At 41.9% G+C, this 23,002-nt stretch overlaps 1 protein-coding gene across 4 annotated transcripts in view; it reads left to right on the forward strand.

Moving 5' to 3' along the window:
• Positions 1-23,002, forward strand: part of FBXL5 (F-box and leucine rich repeat protein 5) — a 58,803-nt gene that overhangs the window by 5,227 nt on the left and 30,574 nt on the right. For 2 of the 4 annotated variants that reach the window (XM_006054944.4, XM_044945623.2), the window contains exons 2-4: positions 16,408-16,623; positions 19,368-19,463; positions 20,778-20,964. In XM_006054944.4, coding sequence (XP_006055006.1) covers positions 16,489-16,623; positions 19,368-19,463; positions 20,778-20,964 — 418 coding nt within the window. In that variant the 5' untranslated portion in view covers positions 16,408-16,488. Of the gene's footprint in view, positions 1-8,082; positions 8,269-16,407; positions 16,624-19,367; positions 19,464-20,777; positions 20,965-23,002 lie in introns of those variants that run through there. The other 2 variants (XM_025289674.2, XM_025289672.2) reach the window with 2 other exon arrangements.

Consider the following 23,002-nt stretch of genomic DNA (forward strand, 5'->3'; position numbering starts at 1 on the left):
GTGAAAACCAATGGGAAAATAATAATAGCACTTGCTATTTAAGTTAAAAGAGAGAAAGTAAAAGCTTGTGGCAAAATGCAGGCCTATGTATATTTCATACTCTGAGCTTTGTGTGCAAATACAGCATTTGAAAGGAAAATGAAAGAAAAAAAAAGACAAACAAAACATAGCACTGGGCCTCACATTTCAACTCATTGGCTATCTTTTCTTTTAAAAATGCCATCATCCCTGCTAAGAGCTTTATTCCTAAATCAATCAACCTAGCCCGCCCTGTGTGTGTGTGTGTGTGTGTGTGTGTGTGTGTGTGTGCGCGCGCGCGCGCGCGCGCGCGCGCAGGCTTGCGTGCACTTAATTGCTTATTTTGACTGACAGTAAGGATCAGCTCTGGTACTGAGTTAGGTTTGGGATTCCAACTGTTGGGGGTTGCTGCTGCTGCTGCTAAGTCGCTTCAGTCGTGTCCCACTCTGTGGGACCCCATAGACGGCAGCCCACCAGGCTCCTCTGTCCCTAGGATTCTCCAGGCAAGAACACTGGAGTGGGTTGCTGTTTCCTTCTCCATTGGGGGTAGCAACGACCTTTCATTGCTTACTTTCACAACTAATGCACTGCTTGCCTGGAAAACTGCTGTGTCATAAACTCAGTTAAACAGTTAAATATAAATGCCTTAGAATGGACTTTCCCTGACTTGTAACCCTCTCCAGGGCCCTCAAAACCAGGGATGGAAAATAGTGTTGCTGCCAAACTTGGCTTTCTCTGCCCACCAAATATGAATTAAAAAAAAAATGGAGACAGAGTTTGGAGGAAATAGAAAGGTGGCTTTCTATTTCTAATCTTCAGCTGGTGGAGTGGTGAGGGCGGGGTCGGGGGGGGGGTGGAGGAATGTTGGCTTCTGCCTGAAGAACTGCCCCTGGCCCTTCCACAAAGAGTCTAGAGGCTTATATAAGATGAGGGGGGAGGAACAAAGGGGTCAGGATCTAGTATTCTCCTTCCGCTTGCATTGTTTCAATTAACAGTCACAGGCTGGTGTCAGGTAACCCAGTAACTGAGTCTGGCAGTCTGGGAGCACTGTGGCCTTCTTTCTCTAATGCAAAAAGAGAAAAACTAAGAGGGGTGGTTTGTAAAGGTGAGCCCCAGAAACAGGATGTAATTAGCATAGAATCAAATGGGAACAGGTGTGAAATGTAGGTCCTGCGGATTTAGGGGGCAGAAAAGCAAATTTAGTTACAGATTACTGATTGTAGTTCAGTCACTAAGTCATGTCCAATTCTTTATAGCACTCCAGGCTTCCCTGTCCATCACCAACTGCCATCTAACCAACTCATCATCTACCACCCTCTTCTCCTTTGGCCTTCAATCTTTTCCTAGCATCAGGGTCTTTTCCAATGAGTCGGCTCTTCGAATCAGATGGTCAAAGTAACAGAATAAAAACTAGGAGTGATCAGGCCTGCTCACTACCTTTGTTCTTAGGAAAGAAAGAAAAAAAAAAAAAAGAAACCAACTCATTCCTCTTTTTCCCCTTTCACTGCAACAATACCAGTAAAGAGGCCTCATGTCATCAGACATTTAGGTCACCAGGGAATGATTTGGCATTTTTCCCCCATAGCATGCTGTTTTCAGAGAGAACGAGAAAAGGAAAGGCGTTACCAGCCCATTAGGCACTACGCACTGTGCATTTTTGCTGCTCTGTTTTCATGCCTTATCTAGTCCCTTGTTACCTGTGACTTCTCTGTGCCTCTGTTTCCTCATATGTAAAATGGAGTTAATACAGCCTTTAATTCAGTGCTTTTGCCCTCATCAAATTCAGATGTTGAAACCCTACTGCTCACATGATGTTTGAGGAGATGGTTGTTAGAATTCCTTCACTTTCATTTGTCAGAAGAAATCATAAAGGCATGATTAAGCCAATAACCTTGACCTTAATAGCAGTTCCTGATCTGCTGTAGTTGCAGGAACCCATAAGGCTGATCAATGTCTTCTTTTTAGGGCTAAAGTTTAATGTAAATCAATCATGTATTCTGGATGTATCTGGTGATTAATTATTACCTTACTCAGCACATGGTGCAAAAGTTAATAGCTTTTTCTGAAGGGAAGAATGACCCACGGGACTTATTACTTTTTTTTTTTTTAATTACTTTCTCTCATTTTATTATCTTAAATTCCCTGAAATGACCAGTCCAACCTGGTGTTACTACCGTTCAGCTAACTACACTGCTTCGAGGTCTAGTTTACAGTGAAACTGTGTGGAACGCCTTTTTGTTTGTTTGTTTGTTAAGCACCTATTCAATGTGCCTGGTTCTAGGGGTATACTGGTGAACGACAGACACAAACTGCTATTGTGAAACAAAATGTGGTGAGAGTCTGCCTGCAATGCACGAGACCAGGGTTCGATCTCTGGGTTGGGAAGAGCCCCTGGAGAAGCAAATGGCAATCCACTCCAATATTCTTTCCTGGAGCATCCCCCGGACAGAGGAGCCTGGCGGGCTACAGTCCGTGGGGTTGCAAAGAGTTGGACACAGCTGAGGGACTAACACAAGAAATGGTGAAATTACAGAATGCTATGAACTTCCCTCATTCCTTCTTTCTTTATTCAACAAAGATTGAGTACTCAGTGTATGTATGACAGGCATTGTCCTAAGTGCTGAGGATCAAACCATGTGCCTAGTCTCATGGAGCTCATTGCTCTGTGTAACTGGTTGACCTGAGGTCTGGATCCACATTTCAAGACAACTCGAGTGACAGATCAGAATAGGGTAAAGAAACAGAAGGAAAATAAGAAAATGTCTTCTGGGGGATATCAGAAAATATAGACGCAAAGCCGTAGTGAAATAGTAGAGTTTAAAAAGAATGAAGACGGGGGAGAGGATCTAGATCTGATAGGTAGAGTGCCTGATGAACTATGGAATGAGGTTCGTGACATTGTACAGGAGACAGGGATCAAGACCATCCCCATGGAAAAGAAATGCAAAAAAGCAAAATGGCTGTCTGGGGAGGCCTTACAAATAGCTGTGAAAAGAAGAGAAGCGAAAAGCAAAGGAGAAAAGGAAAGATATAAACATCTGAATGCAGAGTTCCAAAGAATAGCAAGAAGAGATAAGAAAGCCTTCCTCAGCGATCAATGCAAAGAAATAGAAGAAAACAACAGAATGGGAAAGACTAGAGATCTCTTCAAGAAAATCAGAGATACCAAAGGAACATTTCATGCAAAGATGGGCTTGATAAAGGACAGAAATGGTATGGACCTAACAGAAGCAGAAGATACTAAGAAGAGGTGGCAAGAATACACAGAAGAACTGTACAAAAAAGCTCTTCACGACCCAGATAATCATGATGGTGTGATCACTGACCTAGAGCCAGACATCCTGGAATGTGAAGTCAAGCAGGCCTTAGAAAGCATCACTATGAACAAAGCTAGTGGAGGTGATGGAATTCCAGTTGAGCTATTCCAAATCCTGAAAGATGATGCTGTGAAAGTGCTGCACTCAATATGCCAGCAAATTTGGAAAACTCAGCAGTGGTCACAGGACTGGAAAAGGTCAGTTTTCATTCCAATCCCAAAGAAAGGCAATGCCAAAGAATGCTCAAACTACCGCACAATTGCCCTCATCTCACATACTAGTAAAGTAATGCTCAAAATTCTCCAAGCCAGGCTTCAGCAATATGTGAACCGTGAACTTCCTGATGTTCAAGCTGGTTTTAGAAAAGGCAGAGGAACCAGACATCAAATTGCCAACATCCACTGGATCATGGAAAAAGCAAGAGAGTTCCAGAAAAACATCTATTTCTGCTTTATTGACTATGCCAAAGCCTTTGACTGTGTGGATCACAATAAACTGTGGAAAATTCTGAAAGAGATGGGAATACCAGACCACCTGACCTGCCTCTTGAGAAATTTGTATGCAGGTCAGGAAGCAAGAGTTAGAACTGGACATGGAACAACAGACTGGTTCCAAATAGGAAAAGGAGTTCGTCAAGGCTGTATATTGTGACCCTGTTTATTTAACTTCTATGCAGAGTACATCATGAGAAACGTTGGACTGGAAGAAACACAAGCTGGAATCAAGATTGCCGGGAGAAATATCAATAACCTCAGATATGCAGATGACACCACCCTTATGGCAGAAAGTGAAGAGGAACTCAAAAGCCTCTTGATGAAAGTGAAAGTGGAGAGTGAAAAAGTTGGCTTAAAGCTCAACATTCAGAAAACAAAGATCATGGCATCTGGTCCCATCACTTCATGGGAAATAGATGGGGAAACAGGGGAAACAGTGTCAGACTTTATTTTTCTGGGCTCCAAAATCACTAGAGCTGGTGACTGCAGCCATGAAATTAAAAGACGCTTACTCCTTGGAAGGAAAGTTATGACCAACCTAGATAGCATATTCAAAAGCAGAGATATTACTTTGCCAACAAAGGTTCATCTAGTCAAGGCTATGGTTTTTCCTGTGGTCATGTATGGATGTGAGAGTTGGACTGTGAAGAAGGCTGAGCGCCTAAGAATTGATGCTTTTGAACTGTGGTGTTGGAGAAGGAGAAGACTCTTGAGAGTCCCTTGGACTGCAAGGAGATCCAACCTGTCCATTCTGAAGGAGATCAGCCCTGGGATTTCTTTGGAAGGAATGATGCTAAAGCTGAAACTCCAGTACTTTGGCCACCTCATGGGAAGAGTTGACTTATTGGAAAAGACTCTGATGCTGGGATGGATTGGGGGAAGAGGAGAAGGGGACGACAGAGGATGAGATGGCTGAATGGCATCACTGACTCGATGGACGTGAGTCTCAGTGAACTCAGGGAGTTGGTGACGGACAGGGAGGCCTGGCGTGCTGCGATTCATGGGGTCTCGAAGAGTCGGACAGGACTGAGTGACTGATCTGCTCTGATCAAGGACCTTCTCTATATTCTATTATACAAGAATTGTTTCCATTTCTAAGACAGAATATGTACAAGTCATCATCTCTGTATCCTACACAACTAACAGAATGCCTAGCATGGTATCATTACGCCCAGATCATATGGCCAGATTCCTCACTAATTTATGGGATGCTAGGCAATTAATACCAAGACTTAAGTTTCCTGCAGTACACCTCACACAGTTCAGTCACTTCAGTTGTGTCTGACTCTTTGTGACCCTATGGACTGTAGCCTGCCAGGCTCCTCTGTCCATGGGATTTTTCCCAGCAAGAATACTGGAGTAGGCTGCTGTGCTCTCCTCCAGGGGATCTTCCCGATTCAAGTATGAAATGCACGTCTCCTGTGGCTTCCACATTGCAGGTGGATTCTTTACTATTGAGCCACTGGGGAAAGCCTACTATGTGCTAGGTACTCTTATAAGCAATTCAACTATATGAACTCTCTTAATTCTCATAACAATCCTATGAGGTAGGTATTTGTCTCAGTTGTTCAGACTGTTAAAATACCACAGACAGCGAAAGTCGCTCAGTCGTGTCTGACTTTTTGAGACCCTGCAGGACTGTACCCTGCCTGACTCCTCTGTCCATGGAATTCTCCAGGCAAGAATACTGGAGTGGGTAGCCTACCCCTTCTCCAAGGGATCTTCCCAACCCAGGAATCGAACCCAGGTCTCCTGCATTGCAGGCAGATTCTTTTACCAGCTGAGCTACTAGGGAAGCCCATGCATAGGCAGGGTGGCTTATAAGCAGTTGAAATTTATTTTCCCTAGTTCTGGAGGTTGGAAGTCCAAGATCAGGTGTCAGCATGCCGAGGGCCTGATTGTTGATTTCTCAGGTCTTCACATGCAAATGAGCAGAGAAGGGTAGTGAGCTCCTTAGGGATTCATTATTAGGGTTTTACTTTCATGACTTCATCTAATCCTATTACCTCCCAAATGCCCACCTCATAACATCACATGAGGAGTAGGGTTTCAACATGTGAATTTGAGGGGGGCACAAGCATTGAGTTCATGGCTGTATTAAACCCATTACATATATGAGGAACCTGAGGCACAGAGAAATTAGGGAAGCTTGCTCAAGGTCACACATGTCGTATCCTTCAAACCAGGAATCCAACTTCAGCGCCAAAGTGTGCTCTTAAAAACTGCTCATACTGCCTTTCAATAAGTGGCACATAGTAAGATTAGAAATAAACGGAAGCATTCTTATGCAAAGTTCTTATACTCTTCTACTCCATCATTTATTGAATATTCATCAAACCCCTATGTTGTCTTGGAACTCTCATAGTACGGATGTAAGGGTTGAACAGAATACACCTGCTTCTTGCTCTCCTGGAGTTTATAGTCATTAAGCAAATTACCTAACAGGGCTTCCCAGACGGCTCAATGGTAAAGAATCCACCTGCCAATTCAGGAGATGCAGGAGACATGGGTTCAATCCCTGGGTCAGAAAGATCCCTTGGAGGAGGAAATGCCAACCCACTCAAATAATCTCGCCTAGGAAATCCCATAGACAAAGAAGCGTGATGGGCTACAGTCCATGGGAGTCACAAAGCGTTGAAGGTGACTGTACACACACACACACACACACACACACACACACTCCATAACCCCAGGTTTTCAACCTTTCCTGTTTTCTCTCCCATTTCTCTGTGTGTTCATGAACCCTCCAACCAACCAGCTGTCGACTAAAAAATAGTCAAAACCTGAAAGTAGAGAGTTATTTTTATTTGATGGGACCGGTTAGGACTCAAGCTGGGGAGACAGCATCTCAGTAGCTCAGAGAAAACCGCTCCAAGGAGGCAGGGGTGGGGGGAAGTCAGGCTATATACAAGCTTGCAACAAAGGGAGCCAGGCAGTCTGAACATCAAAGATCATTGTGATGTAAGAAAAATCAAATACATAGCGTGCTATGTATGGGAAAATGCCAGCCTCTGGGCTCACTGAACTCAGCCAATCCTGTTTCCTCGATCACCTTAAGGAATGGCAAATAGCTGCTTCTTGCATCCGCCCCCCTCCGCCCCACGAGCAACACCCGCCCCCCGCCCCCCACTCCGCCCCCAGGGGGAGGGTGGCAGCATCTGTTGGATCACAGACACTGTGTTCCATTTTGGGCACCTCATTCACATTGGGATGCCAGAAATCGCTGATGGCCGTAAAACATTTCTTATTTATTGACATGGCAGGCAATATTTTCATTTCACACAGTCCAGGTCTGATCTGGACGAGCAAAGCCCATAACGGGGTCTTCCTAGGTCTCCTGGAGGACTGAGGCCAGGATCAGTCAACCGTCCGGAAGAGACTGACCTTTTTCTTGCCAGTGACCTGGTTGAAGTATTCTTTCTCTCTGAGTCTCAGCTTAAAATGGAGGGATGTGTCCTGCGGTTCTTTCCCCGCAACCGACTTTCTGGGATCATTTACCCTCGAGACTCTCCAGCACCCAGGGCCCTTACTGACAACCCTGACCGGGTATTTCTGAGCTTCAAGCGTCTTCCCGCCTTTGATTCCCAGGAGACACTTTCCCTCCCAGGAGTCCTCCTTCACGATTCCACTCGGCCTTCCCGCCCAGCGCCCAGCCCCCAGCCCCGGGCTTCCCCGCCCGCCCTCAAGCCCAAGGGCCGCCATTGTCCGTCCTCGGCCTGCTTTCGCTGTTTGCTGAGTTCTGCAGCTCCCCAGGCCCGGTTGCCCTCATCGCTGGGGACCCCTGACCGCCGGGCAGGGAGGTCAGCGCTCCGGCCGGGGGGCCGAGCAGGCACCTGGAAAGGCCTGGAGGCGAAGGGGGGTTCGTGGGGGCCGGGGCGCGCCCAGCGCAGGCGCTCAGGCGAACTGGGCGGCCGGGCCGACCGACCGCGGCCCTTTGTACTCGGCGCCTCGGCCTCAAGGCCTGGTGGGCGCAGCGGCCAAGAGGAGCGCCGACAACGCCTCTGAGACGACCCTCTCCCGTCAGAGCGTGTCTTTTCTGTTGCGAAACGTTAACAGAGAAACAAACAGGGGGAAAGACTCGGTTTCTTTCTCGGGCAGACGAGGAACGAGAGTGGAACTGGGAGGTGGAAGCGCGAGCCTCCACCGCGCGTCGGGTCACGTGGTTCGGCAGGGACCGCATGGCGGCGGCGGCCCGCGCGCGCCCCCGCGCCTCCTCCGGCAGGGCAGCCCGGGCGCGCGCGCCGACGGGGCGGGCGCATGCGCAGGGGGGCGCGCCGCCTCTGCCCCGCGGCGAGGGTGTCTATGGAGAGGCGGCGGCCGCGGCTGCTGAGGCGGCGGCGGCTGAGGCGGTGGCCATGGCGCCCTTCCCCGAAGAAGTGGACGTCTTCACCGCCCCGCACTGGCGGATGAAGCAGCTGGTGGGGCTCTACTGCGACAAGGTACTGCTGTGCGGGGCCCCGGGCTCCGGGCGGCGCGCGGGCGGAGGGGAGGCGCGGGCCGGTCTCCGGGCGGGCCCGGCCTGCGCGGCGCCCTCAGCGTCCAGGGGCCGTGCGCCGCGCGAACCGCCGCCTGCGCAGCTGTCAGCGCGGCGCTGTCCCCGGGAGCCCGCGTCTTGCCGGGCCGGCCGCCTCGGACGTGTCCCCAGGAGCTCGCGGCGCGGCCCCCTCCCGGTCGAGGGCCTGGCCAGCCGCCGCCCTCGGGGGCGCGCTCCCCGCGGCCGCGCGGGCCTCCCGCCGGGTCCCCCGGGGGAGAGGGGCCCCTTGGCCTCCTGGCCCCCCACCGGCCCCTGGGGACCCGGGCCGGCCACCTGCGGGCTTCCTCCGCCCGGCGCAGGCCGTCCTCGCAGCTGCACCCCCTCCCATTTCAGCCTTGTTCCCCTCCGCCCTGCCCCGGCCGGCTTTGGGGGAGTCTCCCCGTGCCTCTTCACCCATCCATCCTTCTTCTGAACCCCTGACCTGCATCCTGGCCCCGCAGGCATCTTCTTCCCGACTCCGTCTGCCCATTACTATTATTTTTAAGCGCCCTCAGCTTTGCAGGGGCTTGATGTGGGAGAAAGGTTTCTTGGCTTAAGAAGCAGAGAACATTCACTCTTTTATTTGCAGTCATTTTTTTTTTTTTCTTTTCCCCCTTGCAACTTTGATTGTCCGGAGCGTTTGCTGGAGGTCGGTTTTGTTATGAGACAGCTATTCTCTGCTGGAATTCTTTACGTGGGCTCGAATAAAAGGGCCTGGGAACAAGTTGGTGGAACTGCGAGAGCCGTTTTGTGCTCTCAATAGGTGCAGCCTAAAGCTGAAAAAGCACATTTGTGGAGCTATCCCAGGGCTTTTTGCCTATGATTTTAAAACAGTGTTAGGAGTCATTTTTGTCAAACATTTGTGTTGGGGAGAGTCCACCTTCTGGCAGTCCTGCTTTGTGTAGCAGTGAATCAAACAAAAAAGCACTTAAAGACCTGTAATGCTTCAGCGTAGAAGTCAGCTTTGATGAACTTTCAGAAATGGCAGCACTGTTGAGAGAAAAGAGGTGTTCTTACAGCCCAGCGAGTTGCTTGGAGGATGCCCTCAGTGTTCAGTGCCAGGCCACACTTCAAAAAGCATCCACAACCATCTTTTTCCTCCCTCCATTTTGAAAATTAAAAATACACGATTCAGATATCGGTTTAAATACTAGGGTAGTCTAGGATAGTGGTTCTCAACCTTCTTTGCTCATTAGAATCACCCCAAAGCTGTTAAAAGTCCCTATGCCCTAACCGCTACAATCAGCATTTCTGAGGGTGGGACCCGGCATCAGGTATTTAAAGTTCTCCGTGAGTCCAGCGTGCAGCCAAGGGTAAGAGCCACTTATCCAGGAGAAACATAATAAGTGGGTAAGTGGTCAGTTAAGTCTATATACTTTGGATTTTTGAGTTAGCCTACTGTAGTGTTTTCACCTGCTCTGACCTTTGAACTTAGTTATTCTGACAGTATCCTTCAGTTGCAGGAAAGAAAAAAATTGGGGAGGTTTTTTAACTTTCTCAAAATTGGCAAAGGTAAAGTTAATGAGGAAGTAATAGAATGTGAAATCTTCTATTATAGGTTGGGGAGAGGCAGTCCAAGACCACCTGGAATTTTGAACATTTTGGTGCATTTTTCTAAGGACTTAATGGCTTTCATCAGATATCCAAATGATAGTGACCCTCCCCAAATAGTTAAGGATCACAACTTTATTTAGTTACACAATAGACTAACCAGCCTTGTTTAAAAAATTTGAAGCAGTCAGTCACTAATGTTGTGTATCATTACCTGGTGATTGAGAAGGTTAGAACAAATTTTGAAAATACATTGCCCTTTTTAAAAGCAATATTTTAGTCAAATAAGATTCTTGGTAGTTGCAGTGCGCCTTCTTGAAAGCATTGTCAATTTGATATAGCAGAAATTAAAATTATCACTAATTTTGAATTAGATTGTTGTATATATTCATCAGGAAGATTAATTCCAATTTTTATGAACTATGGATCAGAGACCAAGGTGATTTAGGGGGGAAAATGCATAGAAATTCTACATCTGGATTTCTTTTTGATGCTAATAGTTAATTGAAATTTCTCCTAGTATGCCCTTGGGAGCTAGAAGAGAAAAAAGTATTTTATGATGGCTGAATTGTCTCAAAGGACTATATGTTTTTATTCATTTATCACCTCAACTTTTGCCTTTACCATGTTTTGTTTGGATAGACCAGGGGTATCCAACCCAAACAGCATATAGTAAAACCTCACAAAATGAGAACTAGTTTTTGTAGTTAAAGGATACAAGATATGTTAATTCATGGTATTCTTTATGTTGTCTCTGAATGCTCAGTAATTATAAAGAAGTCAGTTTTATTTTGAATATTGACTTTTCAAGTATGGTGTATTTTAGAAGCATTCATTTGTTTATTAGTAACAACCATTATTTATGTGCTTAGGCCAGTTTATTTAGAATAATTTATTCTGAAGTTGTGAGCTATATTAAATATTGCTCTATAATACCTAATTTAATACTTTGCTCATGGGTTTTCTTTTACATTTATAGATTTTATGGAAAAGTTTTTTACTCTTGTTATCCAGATAGCAGTCTTTTTAGTTAGGTGTGTGTAGGCGATGTGTAGGCTTAGATTAGTTAGACCAAGTTTGCATAAGTAGTCAGTGATGGATCCAAATGGAAGCCAAGTCAGGATCCTGATTCCTAGTTTAATTTTCTTTGTATGAAGCCAGAATAGTTTCTGAAAAAATTTTTGGTGACAATCTATTATGAAATGGTGCTAATTCACTCACCTTCCAAATTGGGATGATTTTAGGCAACATTTATATTGGATCACATCCTTTTTCCAGTTTATTCTAATGCCTCAGTTTTTCCCTAATCCTCAAAACTTAACAGCATTAATTCTGCCAGTGAGCGTGGAGTTTTTACTGTCAGCTGGCCCTGTGGTAGCTTGTATTGGCCGTTTGAGACCATTTCTGTTCTTCAGATGATCGTCTAAGGTTTGTGCTGTGTGGAAATCCAGATGACCTATGGTGAGAGCAAAGAGGGTGATACTTGGTCAGCTTTACATTAAAGGGTCAGAAGTGGGCTTACAGTCTCTTTGAGTTGTTTCTGAGAGCAAAGTATGTGATGGTTGTAAGGATGTGCATGGTACAGAGATTTCCAGACTTATACGTTGACCAGCTATAAAAAGTTCAGTTGGTGGAGGCTTCATGGAGTGCCCAAGTTTTTCAGAGAAGAATCTTATGCAATCTATTTTATCATTTTATAAAGATAGGACATTTTATGACCAAAGCCTTAGGGAGAAAACAAGCTCAGAATAATTTGAACAGATTATTTTTTTGAAAAATTGAATGAGTATAGCTTTATGAAGAATATATTTAGTTTTCCTTGTTTTTCTATCTCTCTGCATACCTGTTGAAACTGTTATTGACTGACATTGGGAAGATTGATTTATTGGAGAGAATATTGAATTGAGAGCTAAGGAGGGGAAAGAAAAGGGAATTCAACGCATTCTTATTACGTGCTTCCTTATTTTTAATCCTCACAAGAGCCCCGTGAGACAAGTATTGTCCTTATTTAAAGATGAGGAAACAGACTTAGTGGTTAAGTATTAATAACTTACGAACTAACTCACTCAACTTCGAACCTGGGTCTCCCGCATTGCAGGCAGACACTTTACCAAACCCAGGTCTCCCGCATTGCAGGCAGACGCTTTGCTGTCTGAGCCACCAGAGAAGCCCAACTAGTAATTAGGGGAGGCTGAATTTTCGTCTTTAGGACTCTTTTTCCTTTCTGAAGCCCATGTTTTTGTGTCACTGTACTGGTTCTGCTCCTTGTTACTAATTACATGATTTTATGCAGAACATTTCATTGGTGGATCATAGGTTTTTTGTTAGTTTGAGCAGATAATTACTAAGGTTTCTTCATTCAGTGTAAATCTGTCTTGATTAAATGAAAGGATTATCTGGCTGAGGAACGAAAAAGTAAAAACTTACTTGGGGTAATATTATTTGAGTTTTTGTTATGCTGTTTTTCATATCTGTTTTTGAACTTAATACATAGTCTTTTTTAAGTGACACACAACTTCAACTCAGTTTAAGGCCAGGCTGTAAGTATGATTTTACATTGTAGAGTGTCTGAGACAGAAAGTCAGTTAAAAATTCTTTGAAAATATAGGAGATACAATGTACTGAGTGTTGTTATTTGTTGATTATATGCATCCTGGTCCTGTGTTAAGTTTGCCATACATCAAGGGATATAAGCTTACAGTTCACTTTGGAACTTTTATAATCCTACCGTGTTTTTCAGAGTGAGTTCTGTGACCCATTAGTGGGTCATGGAATCAGTTTTGTGGATCAGAAATAGCATTAAAAATATGAAATAGAAAAGTAAATGATAAAGAGAACATCACAGGTTAGGGAGAGAAGTGTTGTTTCCTGAAATTTGGTGGAAGTGTCTGTGATGTGTATGTGTCTGGACTGGAGTGTATTTCACACTAAAGGTCGTGGTTAAGCATGGTTGAGAAAACTCTCTTTGGAGCCGTGGTTCTCAAGTGCAGCGCTGCTCATGTTTTGGGCCGGGTCATGCTTTGGTGTGGAGGCTGTCCTGTGCACAGCAGGGTGTTCAGTCCTTTCCTGCCCTACCCACTGAGATGCAGTAGAGACAGCTAAACATTCTCTAGACCTTGTCCAGGAGTTCCTTGGGGGCAAAATCAACCCCTCAGTGAGAAGGAGTCCTTTAGAGCAAGCACTGACAGTGTACTCTGTTGGATCTGAAAAGATAGCTTCATGATGGAGACTAACATGATATCTTGTGGGAAGTAAGTAGGTTTCACAGGCCCAGAGACTTGATCTCTGTTTTGTGTCTTCGAGTTGTATGGTTTGGGATAAGTTATTTTCTCTGAGCTTCAGGTTTTTCACCTGTAAAAGGGTAAATGTAACATCAATTTACTAGGATTGTTGTTAAGAATTAAGGAATACTTGAAATTATTTAGTATAATACTTGAAATTATTTAGTATAGTACCTACCACATGTAGGCCTCAATATGTCCCAGATGTTATTAGTGTCTAGGTTAATTTTTTTTTTCAATCAAGTCTCTATGATTGAATAACTTTGCAGAGGCAAGCAATTTTAAACAATGATTCATATGCATAATTTTTTAAAAAGTTAATTTGTGTATGCTCAGGTTATTCTTTTCACTGCACTGACTTTAGATACCTGGTTAAAGACAGTTGCTCTTTTCAAGTGGAGAAAAACTGTCAGGTAGAATAAGGACTTCTAATGATAACTTTATTTGGGCTAAATAGCTCAGTTGGTAAAGAATCTCTCTGCAATGCAGGAGACCTGGGTTCAGTTTCTGGGTTGGGAAGATCCCCTGGGGAAAGAAATGACAACCCACTACAGTATTCTTTGCCTGGAGAACTCATGGGCAGAGGATCCTGGCAGGCTACAGTCCATGGAGTCACAAGAGTCGGACACAACTGAGTGACTAACACTTTCACTTTCACTTTTTCATAGGAATAAGAGAAAAACCTAAGTAGGATTATGTATGTTATATTCCTTGTTCTTTAAATATATTAGCTTATTAAATTGTCACAAGAGCCTTATTAGGTAGTTAATGTCATTAGACCTGTTTTACTGGGGAAGAAGGGGAGTGAGGGACCAAGCTGGCAGAGATGGGTTCACACCTAAGCAGGCTAGCTGCAGTCAGCATCTGTAACCGCTCTGCGGGACTGACTCTGTACTGCTGAGAGTCCTTTCCTCTGATTTGGGTTCTCAGTCTGTAGCATGACCTGATCTTTACCTGAGCTTGTTACTAAATATGAAAGATTTTCTAATAGTCCAGTGAGAACATATGCAAAACTTCCTGCGTGTCTTTTAAGATGTTATTTTCCATAACTCACGTGAGGGCATTATTTAGTTTTCTGCTATCCTTTTTGTTTTTTAAAAAATTTTATAGTTATCACTAATGTTTTCATTTGTTATACCTCTTATCAGTATCTCTACTGACTCATTTTTAATACAGTGACACATGATAGTATTTGCTGAGATTAGCCACTAGTGAATTTTGTTGTAATTTTGTGTGACATTTCTTAGGATAAAATTTACAACCTTGGGTTAACCAACTCTATCCAGTCAGTTATTTTTGTGTGGCTAAGGAGCTAAGAATGGTTTTTACATTTTTAAGTCTTTGGGAAAAATAAGAATAATATTTTATGACATGCAAAAATTATATGAAATTAAAATTTTAGTGCCCATAAATATTAATAAAATTTTATTGGAATATGGCCATGGATTCATGTGACTACTTATGTGCTGCAACAACTAATTAAATAGTTGCTACAGACGGTATGCCCCACAAAACTTAAAATATCTGGCCCTTTACAGAAAAAGCTGCCAGCACCTGTTATAAGTAATTTATTTATTGTGGTTAGTTTGTTATTTTATTTCCCATCACTAGAATGTAAACTTGATAAAGGCAGAGATATCTGTTTTGTGCACTGAGCTATCCCAACTACCAGAAACAGTGACTGGCTTATAATAGCTGCTCATTAAATATTTGAATAAGTTTTTTAATATGAAAAATAAAAAAATTCATTTTTGCATGAATTTTTATAAAAATGAATGTTTAATTTTCAAAGTAATGATAGCTAATGTTTACCAAGCACCAGTTTAATCTCACAGCAGCTATGTGAAGTACAGGTAGTTTTATCATTCCCATTTAACACCGAGAAGAAACTAAGACGTTGGCGAAAATAGCTTGCCCAGAGTTACTGAGCCTGGTGGACAAGTAGGAGGGAAACACCCCTAGAGAATCTGACTCTAACGTCTTGTTTTTTTGTAAATGACCCTTATGCCTCATTCCTCTGCCTTTCACAGAAGATCCTTAGTTAAATTATATAGTGGAATAGTCTTACTTTAGGAGTCTGTCATCTTTCTGATGCTGCGTCATGAGCCTGGTCTTCTTGCCCAAAACAGGCAATTAAGACACCATAGACTATTCTCCATTTTTGGGATACTAGATCAGACTTGGCAGAATAAATCTAGGAAGTGTGGTGTTTGTAGCTTCTTCTTCATTTACTCTGTGTTGTTTTTAACCTAATCAGATTTTCACTTTTAAAATGGGTTTTGAAACTGGAATTGACATCATAGAAGATGGATTGAATATGACAGTGGAGATAACAGAAGGTTTGAATATTACTTTGAACTTCAGCTTGAATCAAGTTTCTTGATAATATGTATGCTTTCAACATGAGAATTTAACTTGACATTAAATGCAGAAAAATAAAATTATATCAGGATTGTCATTTTCTCTTGTTGAACAGAATTAGAGAACGTGACTGTGTATATATTTATTTATATTTTCATTGATTTTTAGCCTTTCCTTCAAGAGCATGTACTTTCTTATGCCCTGATGTACAAGGTTTTCACATTGTACTGCTGAAGTGCCTCCGCTCTAGAAAAGTACATGGTTCCTTATATAAAATGCTAATTGTTTACCGTGGTTTTCTTTAAAAAAAAAAAAAAAAAGAGTTCTCCTAAAATTAATAATGTTCTAATAGCTTAGTACTTTATTTTCTGAACAAATCAGACTCATCTTGATATTAAAATTAAAACAATGTATAATAGAAAGTTTCTGAATTTTTTATATTATAAAAGTAGTATAATAGCATACAGGGCATTTGAACAAAGAAAAAAGTGTGTCACTTTATCCTAACACAGCTCCTTTAATGTTTACATATAACTCTATGAAGTATCTGTGTTTAGTATATGGAATTTAGTATATAGATATAGAGTAATGGAATTTTAGGTTTTGAGGGAGTCTGGTTTAATCTGATATTTAAAGAAACTGTGATTTGTTGGTGTATACATCCTTTCCTTCAGAAATCAACATCTTCCTGACCTGGGGCACTTTTTATTATACCATTAAAACTTATAATTTAGGAGTTTCCTTTTCTGCTTTAACAAAGTTTAAGGGAGGTATTTTGCTCTGTACAAAACTAAGTAGGAATGCATTTGAATATTTCCTTTTGATGCATATTTGCATGTACTTATTATGCCTTCTTTTTAATTTTTTTCCAGCTTTCTAAAACCAACTTTTCCAACAACAATGATTTCCGTGCTCTTCTGCAGTCTCTGTATGCTACTTTTAAGGAGTTCAAAATGCATGAGCAGATTGAAAATGAATACATTATTGGTTTGCTTCAACAACGCAGCCAGACCATTTATAATGTTCATTCTGACAATAAACTCTCTGAGATGCTTAGCCTCTTTGAAAAGGGTCTGAAGAATGTTAAGGTGAGTTGTACAAATGGATATTTATCACAGCTCGTGCCATCTTCTGATATGTCATTGGCAAAACTTGCTAGTGTTTCATAGCAAATGATACCGTGTTTTAAAAAAATGACACTTGTTAAAGACAGTAAGGAAGACTTTTTTCAGGGGATTACTGCAGTGGAGTTTTGCAGTCAGGGAGAGAGATTGGGCTAAACTCCCGAGTATGACAAGGGCTAGTGGGGAAAGCCAGAGAGCAGGCTAAGGTTCAGGAAAATTAGTAAGAGGAAGCATCAAGGCTGGGAGATTCCAGCTAGACTGACCCTTGTTGCCTTTTGCTGAAGACAGACCAAGGTGGCAAGAGATTGAGGATGCATAGATAACTGGGGGTTATCAAATGCTAAGGGTGGTCGGGGTAGGGTGAATAAACTGATTCTGGATGGTTTTTGCTGAAACTGGAATAACTGGGCCAAGGACAGACCTCAGGGTCAGAGCCTAATTGAGAAGACTCAGCGGAGCCTGAGAAGACTCAGGTTTGTGAGCATCTTTGTAATACTTCTTTGTGGTTGGCTAGTCGCTGTTTTGCTACCCTGTGGCCGGTAGCCCGCCAGGCTCCTCAGTCCATGGAATTCTCCGGGCAAGAGTACTGGAGTGGGTTACCATACCCTCCTCCAGGGGCTCTTTCCGACCCAGAGATCATACCTGGGTCTCCTGCTTTACAGGCAGATTCTTACCACTGAGCCACCAGGGAAGCCCCAATAGATGCAGTTATTGGTGACTAAAGGTAAGATGGGCTTCTCTTTTAGCTCAGTTGGTAAAGAATTCACCTGCAATGTAGGAGATCTGGGTTCGATTCCTGGGTCCCAAAGATCCCCTGGAGAAGGAAATGGCAACCCACTCCAGTATTCTTGCCTGGGAAATCCCATGGACAGAGGAATCTGACAAGCTACAGTCCATTGGGTTGCAAGAGTCGGACACGACTTAGTGACTAAACCACCACCAAAAGTAAGATTGTTACTTAGAATGAGCAGGGCCATAGGGCTGATTACAAAGAATAATTTTTAATTGTGTAACAGAAGATTAAAGATATTGTTGGGTATCATTTAGGATAATTGTGTAGAGGAATTTCTCTATTAATTTTATTTATTTATTATAGGGTATTTGAAATTTGATCTTCCTCTGTCCCCCTTTTGGCTTGGTGAAACATGGACTTCAGTTGCAGCTCTGTCAGACCACCATGGACCTTTCATTGATAAGTTTAAATTCTAGAAAGAGTGTTGTGCAGCAGGGAAGAGGATGGATTGAAGGGAAAGAAAAGGCTCAAGCAGGATGGTTGTTATAAAAAGATGATTGTAATAGTCAAGAGTACATGGTAGGCACTTGTAGGGAGGTGGGAGATTGCCTAGGGAGAGGTACTGGGAAGGAAGGTGGTATTTATTAAATGCTTCATTATACTCTTTGATATTTTGTTCATGCATTACCTATGCAATGAAATGATTAAGATCAGAACTAAAGTAGTGGCTAGCAAAGATAGAGGGGAGGGAACAGACTTCAGAACAACGTAGGACATGAGATTGATAAAGGTAGTGCTTGCGAATAGCTTCCCTAGTGGCTCAGTGGTAAGGAATCTGCCTGCCTGTACAGGACAAGCAGGTTCGATCCCTGGGTCAGGAAGATCGCCTGGAGGACGAAATGGCAGCCCACTCCAGTATTCTTGCCTGGGAAATCCCGTGGACAGAGGAGCCTGGTGGACGATGTCCATGGGGTCCCAAGAGACGTTCCTGACTTGGCGACTAAACACCACCAGTGTTTGCATATAAAGGGGGAAGGAGAAAGAAAGAAAATGAAACTGAGACTCGAGCTTGACTTTCTAGGGAGTACAGATGAGACTTGGGGAATGAAGGGATCCCTTATGGACAAGTTGAGTGTGACCTGTTTGTGCAGTCCAGGTGCACGTTGATTAGCAGGAGGAAGCATTAGTTGGGCTTCAAGCTTGGAAGAGTAATTTGGTTTGGAAAAGCAAATTTGAGTATGCTTAGGGAAATTGTGTAAAATCCTGAGAGAATAGGACGTTGGATAGATTGTTAGGAAGCAGTTGACTATAAATTAGTTCAGAAAGGAGGAGACTAGAGAGAGAGGACTCAGCAGGGAATAAAATGTTCCCGCATTTTATCAGTTTCACTGTTTTGTAAATTCTCCACATGTAGTGATGGATAAGTTACAGGGACATATGATCCTAGTTCGAATGGGGAGGAACAGTGTAGCTGTTGTCCAGGATTACAGTGCTTTACTTCAAGCAGTAGCAAGAGCCTTGCCTTTAGAAGTGTATATGGTGTTCTGCAGGGTCATGTAACAGCTATTCTGAATTGTTTAGTGGAGGATACACTAGGCGACCTTAAAGGGATTTTGTAGTGAATATAGTCCAGTAGACTCTTGTGGACTGCTTAGAGGTATATTAGGAAAATGAACATATTAGAATGGTATAAATACATGCATTAGAAATCAGTAAAAGTTTTGAGCAGGTGCTTGCTATTCTAGACTTCTTAAAAAGAAGTAGGAGATCACATTAGTAAAGGATGTCAGGATTCTTGAAAGAGATGTTTTGAGGCCATCTTTTGTGCTTAGAGAAGTACAGAGCCCACTTTGGTATTTGTTAGTCTAATTTTTTTTCTGAAGTTTCAAGTAACATTTCAAACGGACTTTATAGGATCAGATATAATATAAATTAAGACGCCAAATTTTTATAGAATACAATTTTTTATTTCTAGAATGAGTATGAGCAGTTAAATTATGCAAAACAACTGAAAGAGAGACTGGAGGCTTTTACAAAAGACTTTCTTCCTCACATGAAAGAGGAAGAGGAGGTAAGTATAATTTTTCCTCCTTGTGATTTTGATCTATAAAATTAAAAAGTGTTATTTTGATTCTTCAAAATAATACATAGGAAGATGAACCTCTAGAACGTTTTAGAAAACAAAGAAAAAACCCAAGGGAAAAAAGCATTAATTTTGTCTCCTTAGAGAGCTTATTGCTTTCCACTGAATTAAGGATGAATTCATGTACTCAAAACGCATTTGTTGTTTTACTGTGTGGATGTACCATGTTGAATGTTAACTGTTTATGCCTCTAATGTCTTTTCTGAACTATTAGCAGATTTTTTTATATATATATATTTTAATGTTTTCTGTGTTCATCCTAAGTTTAAACATTTTTAGTGTTCTTTTTTTTTAGTAGTGGATTTTAGTAATTAAATGGTGGTGTTGAACTTAGCAGCCTTATGCCTAGTGCATGCCTGTTAGGATGTCACTAAATGGATGAGCAAAACACTTCCTTATTCTCTATTTTTTCTAAAGTGGGGTGAGTATCAGGAAAGGAATAGAGGGAATATTTTGTGAGGTACTGGATTTTTGTTCAGCTGTAAATCAGGTATTATAGTGGTTCTCACTGTAATAAGGCTTCACTTGATAATCAGATGGCTATTAAAAAAAAATCTACTTTTAAGCCCTTTCTAGATCAGTTAAATCATATGGAAAGTAGATATTAACATGGGTATATTTTAAAGGCTCCCCAAATCACTGTAAAATGCAAATATGCAACCAGTTCTAAAACCACTGAGTTATTAAAGCAGTGTTTCTTAACGTGCGACGCACCACTGACATGATCTGTGGAACAAGGGAAAAAAGCGCTTGACCCCACCTCTGAGGATTCTGATTCTGTCAGTTGGAGGTTGGGACCAAGCATCTGTTTTGAAGATGAAATCTCCTAGATGATATTGAATAGTTGAAGGAGTCATCGAGCTCTGATTTTTCTGGTTCCAGCGCATTGGGTACCATTCTCATGTGATTCAGAGGCCCTGCTTGTGTAGAGGTCAGTTACTGTAGTGGCAGAAGACAGTTAACTGACTTAAGTGTCTCACCAGAAGAGGACAATTAAGAGTGTATGATGCAGTGTATGCAGGAAGACCTTCTCGGTCGAATACTTTCAAATCGACTGAAAAAACCATAGAAGGATCTTGATGGTGGTATTCTTTGCAAGTTTTGGGTAAATTAGCTTAGTGTTAACATGCTTTCCAAATATGTGGTCATAATACTACACTTGAACTATTAATACTTTAAAATATAGACATTAAAACAAAACTAATTAAGCATATTTCCTTATGAGTATTGTGTTTGCTTTAGGTTTTTCAGCCCATGTTAATGGAATATTTTACCTATGAAGAGCTTAAGGATATTAAAAAGAAAGTGATTGCACAGCACTGCTCTCAGAAGGATACTGCAGAACTCCTTAGAGGTCTTAGCCTCTGGAATCAAGCTGAGGAGCGGCAGAAGTTTTTTAAATATTCTGTGGATGAAAAGTCAGATAAAGGTGAGAGTCATATGTTTAGATAGCTAGTGATTTATTCATCCCAAGCCTGTTTACTTCTTGTTGTTATGAACTTAATATTTTGTTTGAAAAATAATTGAAGCCATTTGTTTTAAAGTATAGTAAATTTAATTGAGGACAATAGTTTCTTAGACTTTATTGTTGTCTGTGATAATTTATGGGTTTCCTATGGATATGAGAGTTGGACTGTGAAGAAGGCTGAGCGCCGAAGAATTGATGCTTTTGAACTGTGGTGTTGGAGAAGACTCTTGCGAGTCCCTTGGACTGCAAGGAGATCCAACCAGTCCATTTTAAAGGAGATCCTTCCTGGGTGTTCTTTGGAAGGAATGATGCTAAAGCTGAAACTCCAGTACTTTGGCCACCTCATGTGAAGAGTTGACTCATTGGAAAAGACTCTGATGCTGGGAGGGGTTAGGGGCAGGAGGAGAAGGGAACAACAGAGGATGAGATGGCTAGATGGCATCACTGACTTGATGGACATGAGTTTGATTGAACTCTGGGAGTTTGTGATGGACAGGGAGGCCTGGCGTGCTGCGATTCATGGGGTTGCAGAGTCGGACACGACTGAGTGACTGAACTGAACTGAACTTGGTGGCTCAGTGGTAAAGAATCTGCCTGCCAATACAGGAGACATGAGTTGGATCACTGGGTGGGGAAGATCCCTTGGAGAAGGAAACGGCAACCCATTCCTGTATTCTTGCCTCGGAAATCCCATGGACAGAGGAGCCTGGTGAGCTGCAGTCCATGGAGTTGCAGAAGAGTCAAACTAAACTTAGCAACTAAACACCAGTGATGATTTATACAGCTCATTTATTTGGGCCACATGCAATATAGTATTTCTTAAAGTAGTTTATATAAAATAATATTGATTAGCAGTAATAACTGTCAATACTACTACTTATATATAATAATATTTTAATAATATTTCAATAATACTAGGTATTATTATTTCCAATCAGAATTATTGGAAACTACCATATGTAGAGCACTTTTGCAGTATCATCCAATTTTCTGAGCTCCACTGACCACAGTGGCTGTTTGTATCTGTCCCTGGTTTTGTTAACTCAGTTTTCAAAATCATTTAATGCTTATAGTTTCATCTTTACCCTTTCTCATAGCTTATATGCAGAAATACACAGGGGAGTGAATATGAGAGGTGTAGTTTTCCTGTGTATATTCAGTTTGAGAAAATAGATGACAAATGGAAATAAAATATGCCTGCTTTTTTTCTTAACAGACTGTTTCCTCATTTTTATTCTTTCTTTTCTTCAATAACTTTGTGTTTTAAAACATCATTAAATAAAATTATTGATATCCTTAGGCTAGTAAAGATTCCTTTGCTTTTGCTAGATGGGCATAGCAATGACATTCCTTAAATTGCTTCAAAGTCTTTGAAATTGCTCCTTTTCTCTTATTTTTGTTTAACAAAGTAGGTGAGATGCATGTTGAACGTGTTGAAACAAAATTGTTTTTGTAGGTTAGGCTGTAATTAAACCCATAAATCTTATGTGCTTCCCTCTGAAGTACAGCTTCTGCCTTACACACCAAGCCAAGACCTGTTGTGTCTGGTTTGGTTGTAATTATAACATAAGATTTAAAAACACCACACTTGTTACATTGAATTTTCCCATTCCTTCAAAGTAAATTATAGCTGTGTTGTGTTTAAAATATTTGCCATTTGAAAAGGGTTAGGTTAAAGTAATTTTATGATAGCATTTATTTAAGTTGCTTTGTGAAAGACAAATGTATAAGATATTCAAATTCTTCTCACTACTTTAATGATGAAACTTTTTTATTTTACATTCTTTATTGTATATCTCATTTTCAGTTTTCCTTTGGAATATTGCTACTGAAATAATACATTATAGGCAATTGGATGTCCAGCGACTGTTTTCTGTAATAGTTGCTGACAAAAGATCCTTGGTAAATGTATACCAGCATTAGAAATAATTACGTTATATTGTCTCAACTGGCTCTTAAGTAGGATAAGTAGATTAGGGCACCGAAAGGTTAAAGAGGT

Source organism: Bubalus bubalis, chromosome 7 (genome assembly GCF_019923935.1).
Source record: "Bubalus bubalis isolate 160015118507 breed Murrah chromosome 7, NDDB_SH_1, whole genome shotgun sequence".
Lineage (NCBI taxonomy): Eukaryota > Metazoa > Chordata > Mammalia > Artiodactyla > Bovidae > Bubalus > Bubalus bubalis.